General features: G+C 46.3%; 1 protein-coding gene across 1 annotated transcript; it reads right to left on the minus strand.

The window, feature by feature from the left end:
- Positions 1-17,913: 17,913 nt before the first annotated feature.
- On the minus strand, positions 17,914-20,483 carry LOC119393016 (uncharacterized). The gene is made up of 2 exons (XM_037659880.2): positions 20,317-20,483; positions 17,914-19,608 (listed from the first exon to the last, which is right to left on the minus strand). The coding sequence occupies exon 2, from the start codon at positions 19,595-19,597 to the stop codon at positions 18,101-18,103; it is 1,497 nt and encodes a 498-aa protein (XP_037515808.1). The 5' UTR covers positions 19,598-19,608; positions 20,317-20,483; the 3' UTR covers positions 17,914-18,100.
- Positions 20,484-22,174: the final 1,691 nt, after the last annotated feature.

The following is a 22,174-nucleotide window of genomic DNA, read 5'->3' on the forward strand; positions in this document are numbered from 1 at the left end:
GAAGCGCGCGTGGCACTACCATAAAATATTTTTTCAATGTCTTCATTGTTGGTGTCTCGATGTTGATACTTTTTTCTTGTTTTTATTATTTCTCCATACTTGTCATCGGCTTCCGAAAATACGACAGCTAGAGTTAGCACATATGTATCAACTGTACACTTTTACACATAGCGCGGTTGTAACAATCATCTGTATGTTTCTGTGTTCCAGCAGTATCATGGGATCAGGTGCCCCACGGTCAAGTACAGTGTATCTCCAACAAAACACACAAGGCCAACAAATAGAGAGCCAATACCAGTGACAGTGTCCTGCTCTTCTAAGAGCACGTCAACAGAAAAAATGCCCTGTGATGGCTGGGACAGTATGAATTGTATGGTGACGATCTGCACAGCGGCAGTTTAATTTTTGAGTGGTGCATCATTCAGCAGTTTCTTCAGCATTCAAAATGAATTAAACTCTGTATTTAATGTACCAAACGATGACGTTAATGTAAAGCACACTGTAGTGGTAGTGTGCAAATTAATTTCGGCTACCTGAAGTTTTTAGCATGCACGTAAACCGAAGTACATATGTGTCTGCATTTCACTGCCATCAGAAACAGCAGCCAGGGTCAGCAACCAAAACCGTGTTTTCATGCTTGGCAAAGCAAGAATGAAAGCCGTTGAAGCGGGTACTTTTGCACTTGGTCGATATAGTCATTGAGGGGAAACGCATTCGTATAGCTCGAATGATTTTATGTATTATAAGCTCTGGAAATTCCTTCTCCATGGAATATTAGGTGTAAGAGGAGCGTGACTATTCCTAGTATATCCAACACAAGGCTTTAGCACCTGTGTAATGTAATCCCATTGCCTGTCTGTCCTCGTCAACAATCAACCTCTGTGTATATAGTGTGTAAGTTTTAACTTTTTTTCGTATAGTGTTTACTGGCATAGGTTTCACATAATGTATCAAAATGGTCAGTTGTTGGAATAGTTGGTTCGACATCTTGCATACGAGAGCGCGGATTTGGTTAGAAAGAAAGACAACACGACAACGCATCGTTTCTGTCGTGTTGTCTTTCTTTCTAACCAAATCCGCGCTCCCCTATGCAACACATAATGTAATTGTATACTCTGCAAATAGTATATCATCTATGCAGCTTTGGTCATATTGCTGCTGAAAGTATCTATTGCATTTTGCATGGTAACTGTACCATGCATTTGCTTGGGTTTTTTGATGCGTCTGTACCATGATTAAGCCAAAAGAGGGCTGCTGGTGTGGCCTAATGTTAAAACTGCCGACTTCGAACAAACTTCAAGGTGTAAGTAATGATGTGCTGATTACCATTTCTACTATATTCAGATAAGCTGTGAAAGTTTCATGGAAATGTATTTAACATTCGGTAAACTGTGCAAGGGAAATGTTCTTAAATTATTTTATTATGGTCCATATTTTATGCACCTGAAACACAATTACTTTGTAGTGGCACATTATAAAATGTGATTCTGCACATTTGTGATGAGAAACGTTGCAGCTGAGGCCAGCAGCAAGATATACATGCAGGATACTGTAGCATCACGTCACACAGATAATCTGCAGTCCTAGCAGAGCAGTCCACTGACATTTTTCCAAGTTGAATGAGAGACTGCTGCATAAGAAGTCGGCACATATGCGCACTCTGAAACCTACATGAGGAGTGTTTTAAGGAGAAGCATTAGGGTCTTGACATGTCAACAACAGCATTGTTTGCACCGAGCAGCTTAGTAGCAGCGAATTGTTTTATTTATGTATTGTCCAGAATTTGTCTGAACTGTGCCAATTTTTCAGCCCACGTCACCTAACATGGCTTGTTATTGTGTTGTCAATGTGCCGGACTATGTAAATAATTTTGTCATTTTGCAGACATGTACCGAATTGTGATGCACTGCACTGTTCCTTGGCATCGCATTGTCAAAGGCTCATTTCTTATATATCGTCGTGGGCTGCTACCCATGAAAATGTATAAAAATTGCCCTGTGAGTGGGCAGGAGCAGAAACTATGCATCAAACTATTCTAAGAGGGTTCGAGAAATTCTGAGTTGGCAAATAGCAGTGGCGAGAGATTTCTCTCGTAAGTCACTGCCTTTAAACCTCATGTGTTCGAGAGTGAGTGTATCAACATTGTTGTTTTATAGCAGTTCATCCTATTAACTATACCTCAATGTATGTGTGTGTATGTGTGCGTGTGTGTGTGTGTGTGTGTGTGTGTGTGTACTGTATGCATGTATCTTTAAAACAAAAACTTATGTGTTTTTGCTTAGTGTAACTCTTATTAGAATTTTGTTTATTTTCATCTGCAGCATATTGAGCGCACCCTCGCGCCAAGGAGAAGTCTTCTTCCTGTTGTTCTTCGAGCGCTTTTATGTTAAGTCCGGAGCACTTTAGGGGCCCGGGCTGCGGTATGCTGTGGTATGCTGTCGTCGCTTGGCCTAACGCAGACAAAACCACATATAAAAATAGAAAAAAGAGGAAGGAAGCGAGGAATAGAAAGAGCAAGAAATGGACAAAATAGGAAGAGAAATAGAAAGAGGCCTATAGATAGAGAGGAAGAAATAAATATAAAAAAAGAGAAAAAAGTCAGAAAAAAAGAGAAGAAGAAAGAGAGAGGAGGAAAGAAAGAGAAAACCGAAGAGAAACAAAGAAGGCTACACAGCTCCGCACTTCCTTCAGGCTTGGCACCCCTAGTGCTAAGTTGACTTCATTTTTTTACACTGTCGTTATTTGTGCGTCTAATTTCGTACGTAAAGTGTTACGTAAAGAAACAGAAAAAGAAAACTTCAAGGGTGCACCGCCACACTTGCATGCCTCACTTGTTCTGGAACACTCATTCCATGTTATTTTACTCTTTCGTTCTTTATATGTCTAAGAATCTCGTCGCGAAGTGTCACGTAAAGAAACAGGAAGAAGATATTAGCGCAGCTTGCAATAAGTCGCACAAGGCTGGGTCACAGCAGAGGTGCTAGGCACGTTTCAACTCGTTAACTATCTGTACAGAATGCTTCGGCGGTCACTGGTTGCGTGCCGGTTCATGATGAGGATAATCTTCTATCTACGACACACGGCTTATCTCGGCCATAACAGCTCTGGTTTCATCATCTCCTGTTAACCATCTGTAGAGAATGCTCGGGCGGTGATTGAGCGTATGCCGGTTCACGATGATGATGATAATTTTCTGTCTACGACGCGCGGCAAACCTCGACCATAACAGCTCTGCTGTAACAAACTTCAAGGGTAAACCGGCATACATGCATGCCCCACTTGCTCTGGAACACCCATTCTGGGTTATCTTTACTCTCTCGTTCTTTATATGTCTTAGAAATCCCGTAAAGTGTTATGTAGAGAAACACAAAAGAAATTAACGCAGCTTGCACAACGTCGCACAAATGGTGTCCCACGCGAAGACTGGAAGTTGCTATTACAAAATTGCGATGCCGGATACCCCCCCTTAATTTTTATTGATACAGGTCTGGTCTGGTGCCATCTCCTATGTGCTATTTTTGTAAGGAATCTGAAAACATTTATCATTTCTTGCTTACCTGCCGTCGATTCATTAGGCATAGAAAAAAGCATTTCGAAATGTTATTCAGAAACTTAAGAATTAATCTGAATTCTCAAAATATTCTTTCTCTTGGGGCGTTTTCTCTTGGCTTCAGCAACAGGAACGTCTGCTCAGCCCTATGCGAATTTCACGGTGAGACACAAAGAATTCCTTGTCAACTTATTCCAGAACAAAATTTGGTACTCCAGACTTCCTTTCATTCATTCGTTCATTGCTTCTCATATTGTTGTACTATTCTGCTCCTTATTCCATATCGACAAGCCATTCTTAAAATTTCGTTTATTCTTTCGGAAATTGATTTATTCCTCATTCTTTATTTAAAAAAAATTAACCGCCACCAGCCTCCAAGTGGAGCAGAAATGAAAGAATACTTTCTCGGTGCCTGACGGGGACAAGTTCCGGGAGGTTCGCAAGGCCCGCGCCTCCAGTGGCGAAAAGCCCGAGAGTCTTGTGCAGTGGTCCGAAGGCATTCTGCAGGATGTCTCCTCCATCACCAAAACCATAGAGACGGATATACAGACAGACACAATGGATAGCAGGCTGGTACATCTTCTCGAGGCCAAGCAATCCCTCCTTGAGAGGTGGAAAATGCAACGCTTCAATCGCAATCTCAGGAAAAAGATGGCCGAGCTCAACAGGCACATCGACGAGCACTGCCAAGCCCTCTCTAGGCAGCAATGGGACGACATTTGCAATTCAATCGACGGGCAGATGCACACAGGAGGCAAGTGGAATCTTCTCAAACACTTGCTCGACGATTCCGGCACCAAGTCAAACCAAAGAGGTGTCCTCGCTAAAGCGCTGCATGAAGCCAAGAAGTCGTCTTCGGAAGAGGAAGTGCTGGAGAGGCTAGCTAAGAAGTACCTGCCGCTCAGAACTGTAGCCGATGATGCTGCTTACCCAGTATACAAAGGAATGCCGAACACTGCGCTGGACGACCCTTTCAAGGTCAGTGAAATCCGCCGCGCCCTACACGACCTAAACGGTAGGTCGGCACCTGGCCCTGATCACATTACCAACAAGGCACTCAGAAACCTAGCGGACGAGTCGATCGACTTTCTCACAGATGAGATAAATCGCGTTTGGAAGGAGGGAATAGTGCCGGAACAATGGAAAGTGGCAAACGTCAAACTCATCCCCAAATCCGGTAAACCGCCAAGCCTGGACAACCTCCGCCCCATCTCCCTAACGTCTTGTGTAGGGAAGGTGGCTGAGCACGCCATCCATAACAGAGTCATCGAGCATATTGAGACCAACGACCTCTTCCTTCACACCATGATAGGTTTCAGTCCAGGCCTCTCCACCCAGGATGCCATGAAGCTTATCAAGATCCAAATACTGGACAGCTGCACTCGGGACACGAGAGCCATCCTCGGCTTGGACCTCGAGAAGGCCTTTGACAACATCCGTCACGAGTTCGTTCTCGACGCCATCTCCAAACTCCACCTAGGTTCGTCCTTCCATGCTTTCGTCAGGTCTTTCTTGAACAGACGATGCGCCTTCCTCAAGGCTGCAGATTTGGAATCAAAGAAAATGGTGCTGGGTGGAAGGGACACCCCACAGGGATCAGTCATCTCACCGCTCCTCTTCAACATTGCAATGGTCGGCCTCTCGAGAGACCTAGCCAAGATCCAGGGCATCGGTCACACGATCTACGCGGACGACATCACTGTCTGGTGCGCGGGAGGCAGTGACGGACAAATCGACGCCGCTCTCCAGGAAGCTGTCGACACTACAGAGCGTTTTCTTACAGACACGGGACTCCGGTGCTCCCCCAAGAAATCAGAGCTCCTTCTTTAGAGCCCAACTAGGAAGGGACCCAAGCCGCAGAACTGGAAACCCCCCACGGAAATTGAAATTAATCTCTACACCAAGTGCGGAGATCCAATCCCCAAAGTTTCATCCATTCGAATCTTGGGAATGACACTCGAAGCGACGGGCAGAAATTGCTTAACCATTCACAATTTGGCAAAGAAGACGGATAGCATCATTGGTCTAATCAAGCGGGTAGCTAACAAAAGGCGAGGCCTGAGCGAAGAGAACCTGATAAGGCTCATGCACGCTTTCTTGCTATGCTATTTTACGTATGTAGCGGCTATGCACGTCTGGAAGAGGGCCGAGCGAGACAAACTAAATGCCATGATAAGGAAGGGGATCAAGAGCGCACTCGGACTACCAAATTACACACGCACTTACCGGCTCCTGCAGTTGGGTATCCACAATACTCTGGAAGAGATTGCAGAAGCGCAAGAAAGGGCGCAGATTGTCAGATTCTCCGGCACCAGGGCGGGCAGACGGCTCCTCATAGAGATGGGCGTCCCGCCCGCCAAGGTTGAAGACACCTACCAGGGCCTTTCGAAAGAGCTGAAAGACAACATCATCATATCCCCCGCCCCGCGCAATATGCACCCCAACGCAACGTGGAAAGGAGGAAGGCCAGGGCGGCGACGCTCCTACGTCGGGCGACAGAACTTCCTGACGGCAGCTGCTTCGTAGACGCGGCCCAGTGTGCCAACAGCAATAGTTTTGCAGCAGTGTCGATCAACCACAGGGGCTCGACCGTTAACGCCGCTTCAGTACGATGCTCGTCGTCGTGTGCGGCCGAGCAAGTGGCCATCACCTTGGCCCTTCTGGATGATAAACATGAACATATATTCAGCGACTCCAGGGCAGCAATCCGCGCCTTCAGCGTTGGCGCCGTGTGTAAGGAAGCCTGTCGTATACTGGAGGGCAAAAGCATCACCACCCACACTCTCACGTGGTTCCCCGCTCACATTGGATCCATCAGGGGAGGCTCCACAAACCTGAACGAGCTGGCCCACTCCACGGCGCGAGGTCTCGCTTTCCGCGACCATGGAGAACTCCCTCGCCGGCCCGCAGTTGTGGAGAACAGAGATCATCCGACCACGTACAACGAAAACGCAGCACTTCTATCTCGGCAGAAGAGACTTTCCCCTTCCTAACAAGAAATTAAATCGAGTGGAGGCATTGACTCTCAGGTTACTGCCGACGGGTTCGTATCCCAGCCCGGCTTTATTACATAAAATTTATCGCGACATTTGTCCCAATAGCTCCTGCAGGCACTGCAACGAATTCGCTAGCCTAGACCACATGCTCTGGCGTTGCCCCTCGTTACGGGGCACGGACCAATTCAATGAAGACAAGTGGCTATCCGCTATCAAGAGCCCCGATGTCGGGGCTCAACTATGGGCTGTCCAGAGGGCCCACGATGCGGCGCTTGCGCTTGGCCTGACTGTCCCAACGTGGGAGCGGCCCGCTGCGCGTTGAGTCGTGCACCTCAGGACTTACAATAAAGTTTCGCATCCATCCATCCATCCATCCGGTTTCATGGCCGATCGCCCGTAGTGGGTAAGAGCCAACAGCAGGGAAGAAGCAAGCAAGCAAACGTCGCACAAGGCCAGGCTAGAAACGTAAGAGGAAGAAGAAGACGAAGATGAAAAAGATAACGAAGACAGTGCATGCCGCTTCATGAAGATGATGGTTTTTCTACGCCACACGGCAACCTGTACTTCCCATACTGTACTATAAAAGGCTACGCTTTGTATATTTTTTTTGTACCTTCTTCTTTGCGTATGTTGCTTTATACCTCTTTCTGTTTCGGTGTATTTCTTTCTTTGTATTTCTGTTTTTTTCTTCTCCTCTTCTTTTCCTGCCCTCCTCCTAGGGACTTTCTGTACTCAATTTTTTTTGCTCTATACAGAGTAGCATGTAGGCGCCGTTATATACACAGGCAGAATTCTCTGTTTTTCATTAAATAGTTTTCTCTCTCTCTCTCTCTCTATTCTAGAATACCTACTCCAAGTAAAGTTCGAGAGTGCCCACTACTCCATAATTCTTCCTTCTGCGAATAAGCGAAGGGCCCACTACACGTCCGTAAGGCAACACGCGAACCTACGCAGCTGCTCACTTTGTCGATGCTTTTTCTGATGATGCTGATCAAATATGTCTGAGCACATTTTAATAGGTGGGCCTTTAAAACACCCGCCCGTTGCCCAGTTCACATGTTTTGACGCCTCGCTGGATTCTACGATTCTGCCACGCAATATTACATGCGGTTAGGAGACACCTCCCACTGCATCACATTCATATAGTGTTTTTTTCCGAAGCAGTTTCAAATAATCGCGTCGCTCTGTGGTAGAACGCCTACTTGCGGCGCAGAAGGCCTGGGTTCGGTTCTCACTCGAACCGAAGACTGTTAATATTTACTTTATTTGCATCTGTTGCAATTTTTTCGTAACGCACAACGCTTATTTCTCGCTCACAACCAACGACGCTGACGCCGACACCGAAATTTCTGCAAAATAAGCTCTTTAACGCTATCGCGTTAAAGGGACACTAAAGGCAAATATTAAGTCGACGTTGATTGTTGAAATAGCGGTCCAGAAACCTCGTAGTGCTGCTTTTGTGCCAAGGAAGTGCTTATTTTGAAATAAAAATCACGTTTTTAGTGGTCCGCATCGCGTTAGCGCGCTTCAAATCTCCCGCCGGAAAATACGACTCTCATACGTCACTGCTGCCGTGCCCAACGTTGCCCGCTTTTACTGCGCGGCCGCCGACACTAGTAGCAGCAGAGCGGAAGTAGCGGGACCCACAGTAGCAACAACGGCCATCGAAGCCATCGAAGCTTGCCGCAATCGCCGCAATGGATGTGGACGGAGAACTTGACAACGAGACATTGGCTCGCGACGCTGGGCTCCAATTCAGCGACTTGAGCCCCGATGAACGCGGTATGCTGCTGAGGGCTCGTAGTGCCGGCGTCGTTGCGTACTACGATAGCAGCCTCGGCAGCGACTCTCCCGAGCTCGAGCCCGAAAGCAGCGAGGAAACCAGCAGTGCGGTGTCGGGTTACGAAGCTCATGCGGCATTTTGTCGAACTTTCTGTCAGAGCGACTTTCACGAGCGCGCAAAACACACGCGGGCAGTACGCGATCACGAAACTACCACTGAGACGGGCGAGGCGCAGTTCGGCGAAAACGAAACCTTTGAACCACGCGCGCCGTTCCCCATGGCAACGCCACGGATGTTTTTTTTTTTTTTCATGAATCAAGCGGAAACGAACGAACAGCATTTTATTACGTCTTTTGATGCTCGGAAGGTTCTTTTTTTACTGCTGCTAGTTTGATTACTAGTGATTTATTGTAGGCCGAGTTTCATACGTCATCGGGTTCACTTCGAAAATGTCCCACTCGTGGCGCTCATCATGTGATACATTTAGCTTAATTTCTCGGTAAGTAGGGCACTGCTGTTGATAATATTGCCGTTTTAGAAGTTGTCATACATTGGACTTTCACTCTGACATAAATTGTTATATGCCTTTAGTGTCCCTTTAACACTGGTTCGCGAAGTTCGCAATACCGCCATGCAGATGTCAGATTAGTTTTAACGTGATAGCGAAAGAGCTCGTTTCGCAAAAATTGCAGTGTCAGGTTTGTTGTTTGTGATCGAAAAATCTGAGTATCTGTGAGCGAAAAAGTCGCGATGAATGGAGTTAGAAAAGAAGCATGGATTCGAGTCGAACCCGATCGCAGGCCTTTCGCGTCGCAAGCAGTTATTCTGTCACTGAGCGATGCCAGTCCTAAGAACTTTTGCAAAAAAGAAAAAGTGGCCCAGCTTTACTGGCCAGCGGCGTAGGCAGAAATTTTTTTCAGGGGAGGGGGGGGAGAGGGGGAGCCCCTCCTTGATCCGACATGGGGTCTGGGCCGAAGTGGGGTCGAGTGTCATTTTGTGCTCTGTATCCCATGGGGAAAAGAAAATTCGGTGGGGGGGGCACGGGCGCGGTGCTGCACCTCCCTGGCTACGCCACTGTTAGTGGCTTAACGTTGCGAAGGCTGATGTAACAGCCACACGTTCTCCGTCGCTTCCTCTTGCGTCGTTTTAAACTCAGGTTCGGATGCAAGCCGTTGAGGTCTAAGCGCAGCTTCTCTCACCCGAAGCTCTGGATCGTCTGTACTCCGCTTGCCCTTGCCTTCGGTATCTCTTGCGCGGGCTGTTGTTGTTGTTGTTGTACCCTCTGCCACATGGCTCATTCCCACTCTGGGTGATTGGCGAAGAATTGATATTATGAAATGTTTAAAAGTATTTTGAGTATTGAGTGTTGATGACAATAAAAATAAATAAATAAATAAAGTACGCAACAAGGAAAGAGTGCAATAATTGTTTTTCAGACGTTCAGATCAGACACTTTAATCGTTGTCACGAATAGAAATAATAATAATAATAATAATAATAATAATAATAATAATAATAATAATAATAATAATAATAATAATAATAATAATAATAATAATAATAATAACAATAATAATAAGCAGCTGGATCAGAACGACGTCGTCGCTGCCGCTGCCGTTCACGAGCTAATTGCTGTGCGCTACCGGCAGGTAGCTGCTTCTTGCAGAGAGCGCATGACTCTACCTAAAGCTGAACTTTCGAGAAACGAGACCGGGCTTCCAGATCAGATAAACTTTCTCAAACTGCGCGAGAAGACGAAGACACAAGTAAGAAAAACATTCAGAAATACCACGAGGGCAGACTGCCAACTGTTTATTTTCTGGAAAGCAAGGGACAGATATTTCAAGCCTGAACCCATACTCGTGACCAAACTTTTCAATCTCTCTTGTGCCAACAAATTTACTATCATTGCTGAATAAGAGTGCAGCCCCAAGATTGAGGCCAAACGCACATCGGAAACACATGGCCCCAATCTCGCTCAGCTTTGTGCATGTGAAAAAGCAATCTTGTGTAAATGCACGTGAAAAGCAAAACAAGCAACGAAAAAGGCGGTTGTGGCATAACAAATACGCTGAACAAAAGGGGAAGCGACGATGACGTAACATCGTTTATTGAAAACAAAGGATTTAACGCTTAACAAATGTATAAGTAAAACACATGAACACCTCAAAGTATGGCACAATGAGACAACGATTAACAGGAGTAAAGGTGAGGCGACAAAATTAAAGGCACTCAAGTGAAACGCTAAGACGCATCCGAACATCTGGCACTCACCCTAATTTTTCGTGAGAACCACCAAACAAACAACGGAAAAACCCTTAACAAGCGGCGTTTTAGAAGGCACTCTCCAGAAAAGCAACTTCTTCTGGCGATAATGAAAGAGACGGTGTGCTAATACATTTTTCTCCAGTTTTTATGATGTGATACGCCTCGACGATCTCCCTTTCGGGCTGGACCTCGATTTAAACAGGAACTTAGTGTTTTCAAGAATAGGTCTGCATGGACTGTTTTGTCCGCCCTCATCTTTTCCTGGAAAAGATGAGGGCGGACCTACAAAACATTCGCTCTTTCCCTCAGCAATTTCTTGGTGGAATAAGCTCCCTGATAGTGAGAGAGAGAGATGCTCTTTATTAGAAATACAGAGATTTTTGCCGGCGTCAGTATACCGCTGGCATGCTACTCTGTGTAGGGATGGGGAATGGGATTGACAGATTAAAGAAGAGAGGGGAGGAAATAATAATAGAAAGAAAGAATATAAAAAAAAAATGAAATGAGCAAGTGAACCTGATAGAAATATTTACAAGGAGGGTGTCAGGTAAGATAAGGCTTTGCTATGTGAAATAGCCAACCATTAAAGCTTTTCGACTAGGCCGATTTTTGATAGGTAATTAAACAGTGCCTGTAAAACCCGTCGCTGCTTTGAAGGGCTGGTCACTGGGCCTAATAAGTTGTGTAATGTTAACTGATCGTGACAGATCATGGCCATTTGTCGCTCAAGCAACTGTCTCTCATCGCGGTACGCGGAACATTCCAGTAATACGTGCTCCACAGTCTCTATGCTGCCACAGTTATCACAGCAGGGACTAGTGGTGTGCCCTATGCGGTACAAATAACAGTTCGTGTACGCCACATTCAGTCGAAGACGATGGTACAGCGTCTCAAGTTGGCGAGGAAGTGTTGGGGAAATTTTCACTCTCACTTCTGGGTCAATGCATCGCAGACAGTTATCTTGGTGGAGCGGCAGATTCCAGAGGCGGTCTTTTTCTTGACAGACATATTTTCTTGCGAACTTCGAGGCGTCGACTTTAGTAAAAAATATCCTTCTGAAATTCCGGTAGTGGAGTCCTTTTCGGGCTGCTTCATGCGCTTTTTCGTTTCCTGAAATACCAGCATGGCCAGGTATCCATTGGAACTTAATGTAATGTCCTGCAATCTTAGCCTTGTGATGAAGATAGGCGATATCAGATGCTACACTTTGGTGATTACCATGCTTATACCTGTTCCACATACTTTGTAGGGCTGCTTTAGAGTCTGTAAATATCACCCATTTTTTTGGCAGCTGCTGTCGTAGTATAAATATAAGAGCCTCCTTAATGCCATATAGCTCAGCTGACGTAGATGATGTCGCTCTCTCAAGACGATACGAGAGGGATTGTCCTGTAGAGGGCACATAAATTCCGTAGGACGATCTACGTTGGGTTGTAGAACCGTCTGTGAATATGTGCGTTTCGGTTGCGTATTCTTTATACATATACTCCAGCGCTATCTGATGAGTTGCTGCTTGGGGCATTTTCCTTTTTGCACTGATTCCGGGGATATATGGCACAATTTCTAGCGGTGCCAGTGTCCAGGGTGAGATGTTCTTTGGCATAATAGGTGACGCCTGAGCAGGGATCGAAATACGTGCGTATATGCTTCCGACGGCCTGCCCGAAGCTAGATGCGGCATTGGCTGTAGAAATATTCTTTAAAAAGTGGGCCTTGTTGTGAATAACGTGTCCGAGGTGAATCCGAAGTGTCTGCTGTGAAGATATCACTTCAAGAGGCAGGCATCCGGCTTCTGCTACAGTTGCTAATCGAGACGATCCCTTTGGAAGACCAAGACATATTCGAAGACAGTTAGTGTAGTGCATTGTAATACTGTGGAATCCTTTGTTTCTAAGTACAAACCATCGATTTCTGTTTATGATTGTTTTTTGTTGCATGTTGCATTCTGTAACCACTCCTGCAAGGGCCGAGTGAGCCGGCAGTATATTCAACTAAAAAAAAATCTGTCCCTTGCTTTCCAAAAAATAAACAGTTGGCAGTCTGCGCTCGTGGTTGGTCGGTTACTTAGGGGAATAGCTCAACCCACTACGGAGGATCGGCCACGTGGTGTTTCTGAATGTTTTTCTTGTGTCTTTTTCTTCTCGCGCAGTTTAAGAAAGTTTATCGCTATGAACCAACTAGCTTCCGGAACGTATTACTATTCTAGATCAGATACATTGGCCTCTTGCCGGCCAACGAATGCCGATTTCGCTCTTATTGCACAGTACGTAGTCTGCGGGACGTTCAAGATAGTTATAGACAGCTTCATCATTTCAAGTGGACCGGATGTGAGTAGTGGGGCTTGCCCAATTTCTGTCACACATACCCGGTAGGCTAGTTATAGACAGCTTCATTTTCGGCGAGCCGAAGGTGAGCAGTGCAGCTGGGCCAATTTCTGCGGCACACACCCGCTAGATGCCGCGAGCCGCATGGCGCCAAATACCTCTGCAGAACCTTGACCTCTGGAGAACTGACAGGTGCGACACACCACTTGTTGCGAGGAATCGCGTTAACGCTTGTAATATTGCGGGGCAGAAGCGTAGAATCGCACCAGGCGTCAAAACATGTGAATTGCGAAGCGAGTGGGTGGCTTAACGAACCACCGATTACAAAGCACTGGTTTGAAACGGCTAATGTTACGCGTACAGACGTTTCTTCCTTGAGCCCCCGCCACGGTGGTCTAGTGGTTATGGCGCTCGACTGCTGATTTGAAGGTCGCGGGCTCGAGTCCCGGCCGCGGCGGCTGCATTTTCGATGGAGGCGGAAATGTTTGAAGCCCATGTACTTAAATTAGGTGCACGTTAAAGAACCCCAGGTGGTCGAAATTTCCGGAGCCCACTACGACGGCGTCCCTCATATTCATCTCGTGGTTTTGGGACGTTAAACCACAATTATTATTATTGCTTTGGAGGGAATCTCGTTCCTCAGCGACGAGGTATCCCAACTACGCGAAGACAACGAGCGCCTCCGTAAGGATCACTCCCGCGGTGTTGAACAACAAGCCCGCGTGGTCGCCTCCCTTCGTGCAGAGGTCCGCTTCCTGCGTGAGGAGCTGACGCGCCGCACGGCCGGAGTGGCAGTGAAGGCACCTGTGATCCCCCCAGCGCATGTGATCGTTGAACGATCAGTGACTTCCGAGCAAGCTGCCTGCTCTGAACCACCTCTCTCCAAAACTCTTTCATCTTCAAATTCGCCGCCAGCTGACGTAGACACGTCCGAGCGTGGCAGTGTGATGTCTGCGACAGCCTCTTATGCAGCGGTGACTGAGGGGGAAAGAAAGAAGAAACCCGCCTCTTTTGGAGCTATGACGACATCGAATATATCTGTAGCTCAACGGCCACAACGGCCACAACGGCCAAAGGCCATTTTTGTTACGAAGCTGAGCCCGGACACCACTGCTGTTGACATCAAAAAACATATTGCTTCATTCGATCTGTCTCCCATCTCCTGCCGGCGACTTCAAACCAAATTTCAGTCCTATTCTTCGTTCTACATCGAAGTCGACAAGGAAACACTACAACGCCTGAATGACCCTTCGATGTGGCCCCTCGGATGCCTCTTCAAGCCATTTCGTGGGGAGCTGCGCGATGACATGCTTCATCCCTCTGAGCAAGTGACTGGAATCGAAAGTGCCGTGTCACGTAGACATATTCAACCAAAATGCTCGTGGTCTACGTACCAAGACACGAGAGTTTTTCTCTAATGTTCTTTCGTCTTCTTTTCCTATTATTGCTATTTCTGAAACCTGGCTAGGCGCTGAAATTCCCTCATCTGACTTTTTTCCCCCGACCTACACCACCTTCCGCAGTGACCGAGATTTCAGTGAAACCAAGCAGAAAGGCGGTGGCGTGCTGATTGCCATTGACAATTCAGTGAAATCCGTTAGACGGAAAGACCTAGAAACTATCGAAGAATCCATTTGGCTAGAAACCAACCTTGAGCGCAGTGAAAAATTGTTGATTGGATGTTTCTATTTACCGCCCAGCATGTCCCCTGCCTCGATTCATGATGTCATGTCTTCCATTGAACTTGTGGTATCTTCTCATAGTGGGCACAGAATTATTGTTCTTGGGGATTTCAATGCACCTGGAATTGACTGGAGCACGCTTACTTTTCTCATTACAATCATTTCATAGAGAAAAAGTGCAGCCTGCTCTTGGACTTTCTGGCGTTTAATTCCCTACTGCAACATAACGCAGTCGTCAATTCCAGTGGCAACGTCTTAGACCTGTGTGTGTCAAACGATCAACCCCTTGAAGTTTCTCGCTCCGACATCTCTCTTGTACGTCTGGACAAATTCCACCCACCACTTAACGTAAGATTATCCGCATCAGCCGAAACAACGAGCTTCAGCAGTTACGTAAACAAATCTCCGAGATTTGCCTTCAAGCGAGGTGATTACACGGGCCTCTATCATCACTTGTCTACCGTTGAGTGGTAACAGGTTACTGACAAACCAAATGTTGATGAGCAGGTTGATCGGTTTACGGAGCTTGTACTGAGCAGCATGCGTAATTTTATTCCCCAATATACACCTAAACAACGTAAATATCCCCACTGGTTCTCATCTGAACTTAGCAGTGCACTGAAGTATAAAGATCACGCACACAGGAAAACTAAATGTTCTCCATCCAGCGAGTGGACGGAAGAGTTCAGCTTCCTTCGAACTCTCTCTAAACGCCTATATAAACGGGATCATAGTTCGTATATTGAATTCTTAGAAAAAAGCGCCTCTGACAGGCCGGCTGAGTTTTGGAAGTATGCACGTAAACGGTCCAGCAAAAGCGGAGAGTCCTTCAGACTACTGGACTCAAATGGGGTAGAAGTGCATGCCGTCGCTGACTGTTTTGCCACGCATTTCTCATCCGTTTATAAGGCCTCAGACTCTAGCACTGATATCAGACAACAGCCCAAGGCGGTTAGCTCATCCAGTGCTTTGTCGCTGGATGAAAATCTTATCTGCGAATGCATTAAGCGCTTAAAACCATCTTTATCATGTGGGCCAGATGGCATCCCCTCCGCCATACTAAAAGCTTATGGTAGTATATTTGTCCCAGTACTAACTACGATATTTAATAACTGCCTGGACACTTCCACATTTCCAAGCATGTGGAAAACTGCTCGTGTTTTTCCAGTATTTAAGTCGGGCTCTAAAACAGATGCTTCTAATTATCGCCCGATTTCTCTACTATGTGCCACATCAAAGATCTTCGAGCGGGCTCTTCACGACATATTGTCTTTTAGTGTGAAAAACTCATTAATTCCTAATCAACATGGTTTTCTCGCTGGCCGCTCAACTACCACAAATCTTGCTAGTTTCATGACGCAGATCTCCACACCTATTTCTCAGAGAGGACAGGTTGACGTAATTTACTGTGACCTGAGCAAGGCTTTTGACGTAGTCAGCCACACGCTGATTACGGTTAAACTTGCGCACTTTGATGTTCACTTGTCAGTTGTGAATCTCCTGCAGAGCTATCTGCTCAATAGATATTGTTATGTTGCCGTAAATGGCCAAACGTCTTCTTTGTATAAAGTGACTAGTGAGGTCCCTCAAGGGTCGGTATTAGGCCCACTCCTATTTTTAATTTACGTTAATGATGTTTCTTTTGCCATTCGTAATTCTTCTTTCCTCTTGTATGCCAATGACATCAACATTTTAAAGGAAATTCATTCAGTTAACGGCTGTTGCTTGCTGCAGTCAGACTTGCGCTCTTTTTCCGAATGGTGCGACGGTAATAACCTTTCTCTGAATACCTCGAAGACAAAATTCATGTCTATCACTCGCAAAACATCTAGCGTGTCATTTCAATACTCTGTCAATTCTGTGCCGTTATGCAAGGTTTATGAAATCAGTGATCTCGGTGTTGTTGTTGACAGCGCGTTAAACGTTTCTTCTCACGTTAAGCGTGCTGCTATACGGGGCCTTCGTTCTCTCGGATGTGTTTTGTAGAATATCTCGAGAATTCAGGTCTCCCATGGCCCTGCACAAATTGTACACGGCAATATGTCTTCCGCAACTTGAGTATGCGCCCGTGATATGGAATGGCATTGCTCAATCCAGCGGTAACACCATGGAACGAGTCCAGAAAAAATTCCTCAGCATATATAACCATCGCTTTGCTAAAAATGACTCTGGATCTCGTTCAAGTAGTGCTGAATTATTATCACTGCCATCACTTCACTGCCGACGAAATCGCTCTGATCTCTTATTTCTTTACAAGCTAGTCCACGGTATCATATCCTGCCCTGTACTTCTCAATTGTGTAAATTTTCGAATTCCGCGTAAGTTAACCAGAGAGAACAGACCGTTTCATGTACCCGCCTGCTTCTTCCAACACTCTACCGTTCACAGAATACAAAGTCTCTATAATGGTAATTTTCTTGATCTTGACGTTTTTCATAGCCCACAATCATTGTTTTTATCCGAGCTTGGCACTGTTTTGACATAGTGTGGCACAATGTACAAAGTCTTCCCTTCTCAGTCTTTCCACATAGTTGTTGTATATATGCAATCTAATTTTTTATGCCCCGTCAATATTTCTCGTGTTGTCTTATTTTACTCCTCCCCTTTTGTGTTCATTTCTCTTTGTCTACGTGTTTTTGCTCTTTTTATTTCTGAAAACTGTCTGTATTGTATTGTTTATTTTTATTGTTTTTTTTGCGTGCGCCAGCACAAAGACCTTACGGTTGTTCCTGGGCACGTTAAATAAATCATTTATTGATTGATTGATTGATTGATTATTATTATTATTATTATTATTATTATTATTATTATTATTATTATTATTATTATTATTATTATTATTATTATTATTATTATTATTATTATTATTACTATTATTATTATTATTATTAATATTATTATTATCATTATTATTAGTTTCTTTCCTTGCGGCAAAGTTGAGATGTCCGCCGAGAAGCGAAGCCAAGCGAGCAATTGAGAAGGCGACACGAACGGAGTACTTTTACGCTATGACCTTCTGCTCATGAAGGCGAAGCTGAAGTGTCCTACAATTTTTTTTTACTGTCTGAAGCCAAGCGCGCACCATTTGAAGAGCTAGTGCGCGCTTTAAGATCACAATAAATGTAAGTACCAGTTCACGTATTTTTCTGATAAAAATAAATGCGTGAAAACACTATAACGTGGTTAGAAAGCTCAGCTAAGGCGTCACTTCCTGCAATAATTCTGTTGCGTCGTCGCAGAGTACGTATTTATTTTGCAGTGAAAGCATTGGCAGGAGAAACATTTAAACCATCACCGCCTTTAACAGCTGCGCTTTATTGCGTTGATGGGCATGTAAGGCCCTGCTTGCACCGTCCCATGAGTGATGAAGGCAAAGATCACTTGCACACAATATGACAGGCATGACCACGCTTTGGAACACAAGAGCACTTCGATTCGTACCCGACCACAGAGCGAGCCAATACGTCAATGTACGGCGCTCGGCATTACCATCCCCGCCTAGAACTCCCAGCCAGCTGAATTGCCATCGGTCTGAAAAACAGTTCCGAACGCATTCGCTTCCGTGCCTTGGCAGTTAAAAAAGGAGTTCGACTGCGGGTGTTGCGTCGTCCAGTCAGAATTACCTTTTTCGAAATTCCCATCAGCGCTATCGGCGTCGCCACTAAACAGTGTCGGTTTTTTCTCGGGTGCCGTTTCGCCGAAATGGTGATCCGCAGATTGACGATTGGGAAAGTCTGAAGATTCAGCTTCAGAGAACGAGTCCAACAGTCCTCGGTGCATCTCACCCAGAGAATCGGACGATGTCGGTGTACCGCTGGAGCAAACATCGTTCCACGAAGACTGCAGAGAAGTCCTCTGCTCTGGTACCGACAGATCCTTTGAGGCGTCACCTTTAGCGTCCTGGTGTGGCTGGTGATGCACCTCGCGGTTCGACGCCACTTGTGATGTGTTGCGCGCGGGCGTCTCGGTCTTTTTGCCGCGCGACTTCTGGCTTTGGGGAGACATGCACTCGGTAAACTCCTTATTGATGGCGCTCAAAGTGCGACAGCATACACGCCGCAGATTGCTGATGACGGGACCCAGAGAAAACTTGCTCTTCTCTGGGCAAGGTGCTTGGGTGACCTGCGCCTTTGGCTTCGCGAAGCAGCTTTGGATCTCGTTTGACTTGCCGCTTGCCCTTTGGAAAGCAGACTTAAGCTTCCAGGAGCCAGTACAAGAAACATTCGCGGAATCCTGGCGTTTGTTACTAGATTTGCTGCGTTCGTCGAAACCGTCCACGCCATCGTCGTCGCTCGAGTCGTCAAGGTCCTCTATAGACACCGCCGAAGACGATGTTGATCTGTTTAGTCCACAGGCGTATTTGTCCTCAACAACCGCGCTGATGCTACACGGCGCACGCTTGGAGAGTTGTTGGTTCGGCTGGTTATGCAGCGGAGGGTCCAGGGAGGCGCTACTTTCGGACTCTGTAACGTCCGCGACGCGCGACACTTCGGGTGAACTGCTGCTGCATACTCCTGATGTACTCGCACTAACTGTTGGTGCTGAAGAGTGGCACTCTTCCGCCTTGTCTTCCACTACGTCGAGAACTTCGCTCTGGTTTTCGCTAGAGCGGTCATTTTCATCGCTGACGTCTTCTGTTACTTCTGTATCATCTGCATCTTCTGTTCCCTCGGGTTCTGCGGATGGTTTTGTTTGTGGTGCGATCTTGGACACCATCGTCATGTGAATAGCTCCGAGCAAAAGCGGCAGTGCCGCGGGCCTCTTCTCCTTGAAGTCGCTGTACCACGACACCCAAAGGACGGACACCCGCCTGGAAACTTCTTTGATGACCATCCATACGGCGATGAGCATGAGAAGCACACAGTGACACATTACACAGTAAAGCTGCACAATTCCGGTGATAACTTGAATCCACGAAATGGTCAGCTGCCGCTGCGTGCTCTTGGTTGGAGGCCATGACTCCCCGCCGCTACTGAGCGAGACGTCGCTGCTCATTGTGAGTTAGCCTGCGAATCGGCGAACAGTGAGCGTGCGTGGAGTTAGCCACTAAATCAGCAGTTCATAGCTCTGAAACACTAGGTATTGCAGACGAGAAAAGGTTCGAGAAGATATATTCAATATCCGAAGCCACATTGTGGAATGAAATATCAAACGGGGATGCCGGAGATTAATAGATTATTGACACTTTGGATTGAGAATGACTGTATTGTGGATTGCACATTCGTACATAATACTCAGCGGTAACAAACACTGCAACGAAAAATGGAAACACATTACAAAACCTTTGTGCTTTCCAGAGAAGCAAGAAAACGAATAAGTCATTAATAAACACAGTTGGACTAAACTTATGTTAGAATATTGTTGGTAGGTAATTTCGACAATGCACGCGAACGTGCTAGCTGCAAACTAGAAGGAACATTGCATTGTGGACGGCAAGTATGTGCGCAAAATTTTCTGCTTTGACGAACAATCACTTGCTTCCGTCTTTTTCTGGTTACAAACATGTCGCCTAAGCAATCCTTGCAGAGTTACCCCTTAGGCATTACATCATTATCACTATTGAATAGCTTGACTACAATGTAAAGTTTCGCCAACAGAATGGGTGCACAGGCTCGTACTGCATGAATTCTCTGAAATCTTCGTTTATTTTTTATTTTATTTTCTGGTGTAGCAACTATGTTATACAGGAAAAAAGATTTCAGTGTATGACTCACTTGCTGTAGCTGGTTGATGGCAGGAACGCGGCACCTCATTGCGCTCACGTATGGCGCCGCGGTGTCCGGGCGTTGCGCCACATAGTCGCCTGGGCATCGCGGGCCAACTTCCTCCGGGTCACGCGGTCGCTCTGCCTCAGTGTCCAGCGCCAGAACCAGGCCACCCGGTAAACCGTGGCTGCTGGCGAGACGCGACAGCGCGTGGTCGCTGGGCACATCCTTCTTCTTCACTACTATATTGCGACTCGTCAATTTGGTCTTCCGAAGAGTAGCAGTTCGGGCGAGTTGGTATAGCATGACGTTTAAGCGTTTAGCTCAACTTATAGCTGAAGGGGAAAAATAACAAAGAGTCGACAGGGTGGAAAAAAGAAAAGAAAAAAGAGCGCTTACCCTATCGCCTTGTGTTCTATGTCTACGCCGTCACTCGGTATAAGTTGTTGTTGCCGCCTAGGATAAGTGGCTAACACCCACGAGGGGGATTATCGAACTGCATTTTATAAAAAAAATGCGTAAAAATTAAAGGAAACAGCACTAGAAACTGTGTAACAAAAAAAAATCTATGATGAAACCTTATTTACAACTATATTACACAGTAAACTTTCATAGAAACAGAAAAGCATATAAGATTAGAAGAAAATATTTTTCCCTGTAGTCGGTAAGTCTAGCAGCGCAATCTTCCGGAGGCGTCAAAGACTTGTGCAGAGCCGTGAGAATGTCACCGCGGCTTACACCACGCTGGCAGGCTCTAAAGAACAAAAAGCTTGATGCAGTCAGAGTTATGCCCAGCTTAGCAGATGGCGTTCTTAGATACATACGGTACATGGAGGCGATGCGGCGGCATGAAAGTGAGGGCGCTTAAACGTGCCATTCTTCGTTTTTCTATTACTCGTCCAGAACAAGTTAAGCCGAAAGTTCCTACTCTTGCGTCGCCTTTTTTTATTACAAATGTATTGCTCTGTTAGTGTAGTTCTTTGCTGTAGAGAAACACGACACATCTCTACAAGACGACATGATAAGCTTAAAGGGGCCATGAACCACTTTTCCAAGCAATTATCCAATTACTTCAGTATTAGAGTATATTGACTGACGAATCGATTACCTCAAAAGCTTTTCAAATCCGTCTAGAACGAGCGGAGTTACAAGGCTTTGTCTCGCCCTTTAAGCGCATAAGAAGGCGAACCCAGCGTTAGGACAGAATCGGCAGATGCGAATGAAATTCCCAGCAGTGCGGACGTACTTCACCTTGAAGGCGACCTACCATTTGCGTTGAGCGAGTGGTTTGTTGTTGTGAGCCACGAGACTGCTTATTTGTCACGTTCGCTTCATTCGTAAGTTATTAAACCGAGTCATGAAAAATTCCTGAATACGACGTGTCGCTGAAGCCGACATTTTGCAGCGTTGAAGAAGACAAGTCCGCTTGTCGAAACATCGGCTCCAGCGACACGTCGTGTTCACGAATTTTTCATCTCTAGAAGCTTCCACCTTCCTCGGAACTTCTGCCTTTTAGATGCGAATCACCTTATAGCGGAGTTCAAACCGGTGGTGGTGGCGGAGGTGTGCGGCGTGACCACCCTTACTGCGCATGCGCATACCCTCTCCACACACCTCCTCTCCCCTTCTCCCCTCGACACTCACCCTCTCCCCTCCCCCTATATTCTGTCTCTCCCCACTTTCTCTCTCCCTTTCCCCCTCTCCACTTCCCCTATTCCCTCCCGCTCTCCACTCTTCCTCTGAAACGTGGGCTAGACATGCCGAAATTCTCTCCTGCGCAACGCCGCGATGAGCGCCTGCGCATGCGAGTCCCCTCCCCCTCTCTCTCCTCTCCTACGCTGCCCCCCTCTCGCCCGCCTGTCGACCG

This window comes from Rhipicephalus sanguineus, chromosome 5 (assembly GCF_013339695.2).
Source record: "Rhipicephalus sanguineus isolate Rsan-2018 chromosome 5, BIME_Rsan_1.4, whole genome shotgun sequence".
In the NCBI taxonomy this organism is placed as follows: Eukaryota; Metazoa; Arthropoda; class Arachnida; order Ixodida; family Ixodidae; genus Rhipicephalus; species Rhipicephalus sanguineus.

Excerpts from the sequence above, each read along its gene's own strand:
- LOC119393016 (XM_037659880.2), bottom strand. The coding sequence starts at position 19,597 with ATGAGCAGCGACGTCTCGCTCAGTAGCGGCGGGGAGTCATGGCCTCCA.